We start from the raw sequence: 9,470 nt of genomic DNA on the forward strand, positions 1-9,470 counted from the left end.
AAAGCATCCGGTTCATCTTTCTGTAATGATGACAGAGTGATAAAACAGGAAGTAGACAACACAGTGTTTTTAGAGATGAATTATTTCATCATGTTTGACACCTAGATGCTGATAAAGGCGGGAAAATAGAAAGGAGCTTGTTGAATGATCCTGAGGTGGAAACTCAGATTTAGATTGGGCTCATCACAGAAGACTGAAGACATTTATTTACCCGTCCAAAGTCAAAGTGAGGCTCGTACTGTCCTCCGACGCCGTAGTTAGCCACCTGCAGCCACGCACACACACACACACACACACACACACACACACACACACACACACACACACACACACAAATAAAGTTTATGTGAATATTAAATTAAAGTCTGAATGACATTTAGTTTTCTATGACCCTGAACCCTGAAATATTCTGCTTGTACAGAATGTGACCAGGTGACCAGGTGACCAGGTGACCATGTGACCAGGTGACCAGGTGATCAGGTGACCAGGTGACCAGGTGGGAGTTACCTGCAGCTCCTCTGCTGTGGTGACGTCCAGGCCGGTGATGTCCTCGATCCTCTGGTTGATCCGGTCCACCACCGGGTGTTCAAACGCTGCCAGCCAAGCACTGAGAGGAAGAGGAGAAGGAGAGGCGAGGAGAGGAGAGAAGAGGAGAGGAGATGAGAGGAGATGAGGAGGAGAGGAGAGGAGAGGAGAGGAGATGAGGAGGAGAGGAGAGGAGAGGAGGAGAGGAGATGAGGAGGAGAGGAGAGGAGAGGAGGAGAGGAGAGGAGAGGAGGGGAGGGGAGAGGAGAGGAGAGGAGAGGAGAGGAGAGGAGATGAGGAGGAGAGGAGAGGAGAGGAGATGAGAGGAGATGAGGAGGAGAGGAGAGGAGAGGAGATAAGGAGGAGATGAGAGGAGATGAGGAGGAGAGGAGAGGAGAGGAGATAAGGAGGAGATGAGAGGAGATGAGGAGGAGAGGAGAGGAGAGGAGAGGAGAGAGAGAAGAGAGGAGAGAGAGAGAGGAGAGGAGAGGAGAGGAGAGGAGAGGAGAGGAGAGGAGAGGAGGAGATGAGAGGAGAGGAGAGAGAGAGGAGAGGAGAGGAGGAGAGGAGAGGAGAGGAGAGGAGGAGAAGAGGAGGAGAGGAGGAGATGAGAGGAGAGGAGAGAGAGAGGAGAGGAGAGGAGGAGAGGAGAGGAGAGGAGAGGAGAGGATGATACTGTCTCATGGAGTGTTAACACATTTAAAAACATGAAGCTCACCTGTTGGTGAAGCTCTTACCTCTTGCTGATGCGGTAGTGGGCCGTCTCCAGCACGCCGGTGACGGGGTTGGAGATGGTGGCTCGACGCAGCTGTGGAGCCAATCGGCCGATAGTTACAGGGAACGTGTTACTCTTTACGTAAAACCCCACAAGACAATAGAGACGGTCAACGCTACGCTGCGACAGGAAGTAACTCCTCCCAGATAAACAGCTCTGTGGCTCTGCCGCGACTCACCCGGGGTTTGGCGAGCTCTTTCACCTTCTCCATCTCCGCGTCGGACACGATGTTGTGGTATCGGACGATGCGGGGGCGGTCCCACTCGTCCTCCTGCTTCACCGGGCCGATCACGTATTTGGGGTGGCGGTTGTTGTCGTGGTAACGGCAGAAGAGGCGGCTCTGCCTGCGAGGAGTCTGACAGAAGAGGATGATTTAGATGATGTCTAACAGGTGAGTGTATTTATGTGTTTCCATCTCCTCACCATCCGGAGGCCATCGCCGCGACACAGCTGCTCGTACTGCTTCCTCTCCGGCAGGTAGTCGGCAGGCCGACCCCGGGTCGCCCTCCTCTGCCTCCTCTCCTCCTCCTCCTCCTCGCTCTCCTCCACCTTCTTCTGTTTGTCCAGCTGATACTCAAAGTACTTCAGGTTCCCTTTGGCTCGCTGGTGTGTCGGGTCTAACCGGGCAGAATCAGAATCCGGCTCAGTCAGACATAAACTAAGAACCAAGGTCATTTAAGAGCCTTGGCTTGTCTTCAAAGCCACCAGACTCCATTCACAGAAACACTAATTTTACCTCTCAGAACAGAGGAGTATACATACAACCCCACTTCAAACAATCTGAACCCAGCTAACGTTGCATGTGAACGTGTGCATCATGTGACTGACCGAGCTCCAGCAGCCTGCGGGTGAAGTCCAGCGCCGTCTCCAGCTCCCCCTGCTGGTAGACGGAATAGCTCAGGTAGTCCAGGATGGTGACGGCGTCCACGGTGCTGGACGTCTCTCCAGCGTCCAGCTGCTTCAGGGCCTGAACCATCCACAGCTCCGTGTGGTAGTAGTCCGCCTCCGAGTACGCCACCTTCCCGAGGTCGTAGCAGTCGTCCACAGTCAGAGCGCTGGAGACCGAGGACGAGCCTGAGACGGCGAGAGAGGGATCTTTATTATGATATTCAGATGTTCCATGGCGGTGGTTGGTTTCTGAGGTGTGATGTCTGCTGACCCGGCAGCTGTCCGGTGGAGATGGTGTTGGTGTCCAGCTGGTAGGTGTCCAGCAGCCTCATCAGAGCTTTGGCCGCTCCGGTCTGGTCGTCATCGTTGGGGAAGTGCTGCCTCTGGATGGTGAGGTTAGAGATGAACACTGGAAAACACCACAGAAGAAGAAGAGTCAGTGTCTCTGGCAGGACATGATGAAGGACATCGGTCCGTTATGTGTGTTACCATCAGACATGTCAGTGAGCACCAGGCTCTCCAGCTCCGCCCACTCCGTGTTCAGTCTCTTCATCAGTTTGAAGGCGTTGACCGGGTGTCCCAGGAAGCCCTCGGGGTCCTGAGTGGCCGCCGCCGACAGGACGTCCAGTTTGTCCGCCCATCTGAGGACACACACAGGGGACGTCAGGCGTCTGTCTGCCACACCTCCAGGACAGACGATACAACAGAGAGAGAGCAGACACTGGGTCTGTTCTCATGTTTCAGTCAGTAATGAACTACCAGGAAGACAACAGAGTATTCAGACCATTCAGACCAAACCCCGTCCTGCAACACAGACTCAGGGTTTCCTCCCGTGAATCATAAACCCGGCCGGCGACCACCGCGGTCAGTATGACGTCAGCAGTAACGTTAAAGCTGTGAACGTAGCAGTGGCGTGTGTGGACGGTTTAGACCAGGGGTGCCCAATACGTCGATCGCGATCTACCGGTCGATCGCGAAGGTAGTGTGGGTAGATCGCATGGCATTAAAAAACGTTTTAAATAGACGTCAGCCAACAAATTGCAACACTGTTTCACCTGAACTCATCTGGAGTGGAGGATGAGATTTTGACACTACAAGCTGACATTCAGCTTAAGTCCAGGGCTCATGGACAGTTCTGGAACTTACTCACAGAGGAAAAGTACCTCAACATGAGGAAATGTGCTACCTCCTTGACTGCATTATTCGGCTCCACTTATTTATGCGAGTCAGCCTTTTCCCACATGAAGATTATTAAGTCCAAATACCGTTCCACCTTGACTGATGATCATTTGGAAGTGTGCTTGAAGCTGGCTATCAGCAGCTACTGTCCGGACTATGCATCCCTGGCTGATTCCATTCAGTGCAAGTCATCAGAGTAAGGTAATGACAAAACATTTACAGAGTTATATTGTACAATGTGGGTTCATGCAGTTATGCAAGGTACACCAACATATATTGTACATATAAAGAATACTCAATATATTTATAAATAAATATATGTTTTGCATTTTTATAGTAGGTAGATCATTTTGACTTGGTCATTTTATAAGTAGCTCGCATGCTGAAAAATTGTGTGCACCCCTGGTTTAGACTGTGGCTGAATAGATGCTCCCAGTATGACCATTAAGACCACATAATGACAGAACAACACCTGAGACGTCTCCTACCTTTTGATCTGCTCCAGTTTGCTCTCCTCTGCTCTGATGTAGTCCTTCAGAGAGGTCACCAGGTCCTTCTCTGTGGACAGCAGGTCGGTCATGTGACCTGAAAACACACATCGTCAACATTAAACGGTCACTTCAACGCAATTACCCAAAATATATTTCCTCTCTTTTAGGGCTGCAGATAAAAACTACTTCCATCCTCAGATAATCCGTAGATTGTTTTCTCGTTTAAAGGCACTCTCTGTAAGAATCAGAGAGTGCTGGTTACCACGACTACGACAGTCGGCGTCCTGTTGCTCGCGCTTACGCTTGTAAACAAAAGGTCCCACCATGAATCGAAGACCCGGCCGATGTTGATCCTAGTTTTCTCCCCGACGTCGGTCACATTCTTGTTTTGCCAGACGGGGTTCACTAGATATTAAAAGTTTTTTTTTTTGTGCTTCCGTGGAGTTTGTGTTGGAGTCTGAGTTTGTGGTGGGGGGGCTGAAAAAAAAGATCTGAAAAAAAAGTCCGAAAAAAAAATCTGAAAAAAGTCTGAAAAAAAATTTGAAAAGAAAATTTGAAAAAAAAGTCCTAAAAAAAAAATCGGAAAAATGTCAGATGAAAAAAAGTCTGAAAAAATGTCCGGAAAAAAAGTCTGAAAAAAAGTCTGAAAAAAAAGTCCTAAAAAAAAATTTGAAAAAAAAGTCTGAAAAAAAATATCTGAAAAAATTTCGGAAAAAAAAAATCTGAAAAAAAATGTCCAAAAAAAAAGTCTGAAAAAAAATGTCTGAAAAAAAAATCTGAAAAAAGTCTGAAAAAAAAGATCTGAAAAAAAAAGTCTGAAAAAAAAGATCTGAAAAAAAATGTCTGAAAAAAAAATCTGAAAAAAGTCTGAAAAAAAAGATCTGAAAAAAAAAGTCTGAAAAAAAAGATCTGAAAAAAAATGTCTGAAAAAAAAATCTGAAAAAAGGTCTGAAAAAAAGTCTGAAAAAAAGTCTGAAAAAAAAGTCTGAAAAAAAAGTCTGAAAAAAGGTCTGAAAAAAAGTCTGAAAAAAAGTCTGAAAAAAATGTCCGAAAAAAAGTCTGAAAAAAAGATCTGAAAAAAAAGATCTAAAAAGATGTCTGAAAAAAAGATCCGGAAAAAAGTCTGAAAAAATGAACATTTCTTCACATTAAAGGTTACAACCTGTTCACACACCGGCAATAAAAAATGATTTCTGTGTAAAAAGTTACAAATAGTCCCTTTAACCAATAAAACTCATTCCTTAAAGCCCAACGTGACGTCTTCAAATCGCTTGTTTTGTTCGACCGACAGTTTAAAACCAGAATACATTCAGTTAACAACGACGGAAGAAGAGATGGAAATAGAAATCCGCTGATTAATCGTCTGTTGATCAACTAATTGATGAAGTGTTTCCGCTGCGGTGTCGGTCCACGCAGAGAGGTCTGCTTTGATTTGTCCAGGTTTATAGATTTCTGCCTCCAGCTAGATACAGAAGAGATGAACAGATGTGGTTTAGTATTTTAGTATTTTGGCTGAACTGACCCTTTAAGAGCTTCTTCTTCTATGAACTCTGCCGTTCAGAGTTGTTCGTTTGATCTACAGTAGAGATGTGAGCCTGGTTGCAGTTGTTCGTTTGATCTACAGTAGAGATGTGAGCCTGGTTGCAGTTGTTTGGTTTGATCTACAGTAGAGATGTGAGCCTGGTTGCAGTTGTTTGGTTTGATCTACAGTAGAGATGTGAGCCTGGTTGCAGTTGTTTGGTTTGATCTACAGTAGAGATGTGAGCCTGGTTGCAGTTTAGTATCTGCTTCATTTAAAGAAGAAATGTTTCTGTTTAAACCAGCTGCAGTTTCCAGATGTTTCCAGATGTTTTTAACATTAGTTTACCTCCACAGAGTGAGGCAGAGGAGGGAGATGAAGATGATGAACTCACCGATGGAGGTGAAGAAGTCATTGTGAGCCGAGGAGCTGGAGGTGAAGAGGAGGATGAACAACCAGCAGGAAGCCATCCGGCTGCAGAGAGACAGAAACACAGAGATGATATTACAGATGTTAAACATCAGGACGTCACGGTGCCGACTGAAACCGCTCTGTGTTCTCAAAAACAGACTGAAATCAGAACGTTATTACTTTTAGATTTTATTTAATAGAGGCAACGATCTGTTATGGCTGCTTGTTTTTACAGTGACAACAATTAACTCCTTTAATTCAATGAAAAGTCATATTTCAAAAAGTAAGTTTAAAGGTCACCTTTGGTAGTTTAAAGGTTACCTTTGGTATTTATCTACCTGGACTCTGTTTTTAAATGTTTATGTGTCTAAGTGACTAAAGGGGACAAACTTTCTGAAACTGGTCCAGTATTGATCTTTATCTCATTTGTTATCATCTCAGCTTCACTTCATCATGTTTCATTATTATCATAAAACGACTCTATCTGGAGTCAAAGTTATACTATTTAGTAGTTTATTATTGATGTTATACTGTGCACAATGGTAGAATGTGATGATGCACAATGGTAGAATGTGATGATGCACAATGGTAGAATGTGATGATGCACAACGATAGAATGTGATGATGCACAATGGTAGAATGTGATGATGCACAATGGTAGAATGTGATGATGCACAATGGTAGAATGTGATGATGCACAATGGTAGAACGTGATGATGCACAATGGTAGAACGTGATGATGCACAATGGTAGAATGTGATGATGCACAATGGTAGAATGTGATGATGTACAATGGTAGAATGTGATGATGCACAATGGTAGAATGTGATGATGCACAATGGTAGAAGGTGATGATGCACAATGGTAGAATGTGATGATGCACAACGATAGAATGTGATGATGCACAATGGTAGAATGTGATGATGCACAATGGTAGAATGTGATGATGCACAATGGTAGAATGTGATGATGCACAATGGTAGAATGTGATGATGCACAACGATAGAATGTGATGATGCACAATGGTAGAATGTGATGATGCACAATGGTAGAACGTGATGATGCACAATGGTAGAACGTGATGATGCACAATGGTAGAATGTGATGATGCACAATGGTAGAATGTGATGATGCACAACGGTAGAATGTGATGATGCACAATGGCAGAACGTGATGATGCACAATGGTAGAATGTGATGATGCACAATGGTAGAATGTGATGATGCACAACGATAGAATGTGATGATGCACAACGGTAGAATGTGATGATGCACAATGGTAGAATGTGATGATGCACAATGGTAGAATATGATGATGCACAATGGTAGAATGTGATGATGCACAACGATAGAATGTGATGATGCACAATGGTAGAATGTGATGATGCACAATGGTAGAATATGATGATGCACAATGGTAGAATGTGATGATGCACAACGATAGAATGTGATGATGCACAATGGTAGAATGTGATGATGCACAATGGTAGAACGTGATGATGCACAATAGTAGAACGTGATGATGCACAATGGTAGAATGTGATGATGCACAATGGTAGAATGTGATGATGCACAACGGTAGAATGTGATGATGCACAATGGCAGAACGTGATGATGCACAATGGTAGAATGTGATGATGCACAATGGTAGAATGTGATGATGCACAATGGTAGAATGTGATGATGCACAATGGTAGAACGTGATGATGCACAATGGTAGAATGTGATGATGCACAATGGTAGAACGTGATGATGCACAATGGTAGAATGTGATGATGCACAATGGTAGAACGTGATGATGCACAATGGTAGAATGTGATGATGCACAATGGTAGAATGTGATGAAGCTCAGGGTATATCAATCAATTGATCCACTATTTATTTCAACACTAATCACAACCATGTGTAAAATATTACAACTAATATAACAAACAAACAAACAAACAAACAAACAAACAAACAAACAAACAAACAAACAAACAGCACTGACTCATTATCTGACATCTGATTTTATAGACTAGTGCTCTTGTTATCTAATTGTATCCTGTGTTGACAACATATACATAACTAGTAAAGTAAAATATTAATATTCAGACTAGACAGGTCAGCAGGTGGACTACCTGATGGACCCGGTACCAGTTCAGGTCAGCAGGTGGACTACCTGATGGACCCGGTACCGGTTCAGGTCAGCAGGTGGACTACCTGATGGACCCGGTACCAGTTCAGGTCAGCAGGTGGACTACCTGATGGACCCGGTACCGGTTCAGGGCAGCAGGGGGACCGGTTCTGACAGGTTCAACTTTACAGACGCCTGAGACATGAAACAAGTCAAATATGGAGGTGTGATGTAACGTTAACACTAAAGTTAATGAGCTGTGTCTCAGAGGGTAGAGCAGGTCGTCCACCAATCAGAAGGTCGGTGGTTCGATCCCCGGCTGCTCCGGGTCACATGTCGATGTGTCCTTGAGCAAAACACTTAACCCCAAAATGAGTCTTTAGATCAGATCCTGATGAGCCTCTGATATCAGTGTGTGCATACTGACATGTAGTGTAAAGAGCTCTGAGTGGTCGGAAGACTAGAAAAGAGATCTAGAAATGCAGGTTTATAAGTTTATATAGCCATTCACCATCACTAATACCACTAATAACACTAATAACACTAATACCACTAATAACACTAATACCACTAATAACACTAATAACACTAATACCACTAATACCACTAATACCGGTGGTGTTTGATGGTAGAGTGGTGGAGGAGATCAACTAGATGAAGCAGAGTTCTCGTGAAGGTTCTGGTTCTATTTAATGTCATCGAGCACAAACAAGACATGATTATTATTATTATTATTATTACCGTGTTTATCTCTGAAGAGAACCAAGAGAACAAGGAACCCCTCGAAGGTTTAGTCCATTAAGTTCCTTAAGTGTCTTCAAGTTGCTCCAGAGTCAAAGCTAGCAGCAAGAAATACACAACAACTACTACTTCTTCTGCTTCTTCTTATTCTTCCAAAAAAGGTGTGTAAACAGGATTTACCGCCTCTCGCTGGACGGGAGGCTCCATCATACAGAGAGAACTGATCCAGCGCTGGAGGCTCCATCATACAGAGAGAACTGATCCAGCGCTGGAGGCTCCATCATACAGAGAGAACTGATCCAGCGCTGGAGGCTCCATCATACAGAGAGAACTGATCCAGCGCTGGAGGCTCCATCATATAGAGAGAACTGATCCAGCGCTGGAGGCTCCATCATATAGAGAGAACTGATCCAGCGCTGGAGGCTCCATCATACAGAGGGGACTGATCCAGCGCTGGAGGCTCCATCATATAGAGAGAACTGATCCAGCGCTGGAGGCTCCATCATATAGAGAGAACTGATCCAGCGCTGGAGGCTCCATCATACAGAGAGGACTGATCCAGCGCTGGAGGCTCCATCATACAGAGAGAACGGATCCAGCGCTGGAGGCTCCGACACATCCCACATGTCTGTGTTCAGTTAGCATTACCCAGACCTTTCCATCTGGGCTCTCCTTTAATCTGAATACATGTGAACTATTACCAGTGAAAGAAAGCACGTGACCTCAATCTCTAATATTCCTGTGAGGAACTCCGTCACATATCCTGAGATCCAAAAGACTAAAGAGAGGAAATCCAGAGGTGCTTTAAACTTTAACCCCATTATAG

The 9,470-nt window shown here is 44.6% G+C and overlaps 1 protein-coding gene across 1 annotated transcript; it reads right to left on the bottom strand.

Moving 5' to 3' along the window:
• Window positions 1-63: 63 nt before the first annotated feature.
• LOC141763665 (prolyl 4-hydroxylase subunit alpha-1-like) lies at window positions 64-9,002 on the bottom strand. The gene is made up of 11 exons (XM_074628180.1): window positions 8,645-9,002; window positions 5,772-5,851; window positions 3,856-3,952; window positions 2,678-2,829; window positions 2,460-2,597; window positions 2,129-2,374; window positions 1,724-1,917; window positions 1,479-1,655; window positions 1,263-1,333; window positions 508-607; window positions 64-265 (listed from the first exon to the last, which is right to left on the bottom strand). The coding sequence occupies exons 2-11, from the start codon at window positions 5,845-5,847 to the stop codon at window positions 170-172; spliced, it is 1,347 nt and encodes a 448-aa protein (XP_074484281.1). The 5' UTR covers window positions 5,848-5,851; window positions 8,645-9,002; the 3' UTR covers window positions 64-169.
• Window positions 9,003-9,470: the final 468 nt, after the last annotated feature.

Source organism: Sebastes fasciatus, unplaced genomic scaffold (genome assembly GCF_043250625.1).
Source record: "Sebastes fasciatus isolate fSebFas1 unplaced genomic scaffold, fSebFas1.pri Scaffold_141, whole genome shotgun sequence".
In the NCBI taxonomy this organism is placed as follows: Eukaryota; Metazoa; Chordata; class Actinopteri; order Perciformes; family Sebastidae; genus Sebastes; species Sebastes fasciatus.

Bases quoted from the DNA above. Each gene is read 5' to 3' on its own strand.
- LOC141763665 (XM_074628180.1), bottom strand. From the start codon at position 5,847: ATGGCTTCCTGCTGGTTGTTCATCCTCCTCTTCACCTCCAGCTCCTCG. The intron at 1,918-2,128 runs GTCAGTCACATG...CTGCCCGGTTAG, and splicing joins CCGCAGGCTGCTGGAGCTCG to ACCCGACACACCAGCGAGCC. The intron at 1,656-1,723 runs GTGAGGAGATGG...CTCTTCTGTCAG, and splicing joins GCGGCGATGGCCTCCGGATG to ACTCCTCGCAGGCAGAGCCG.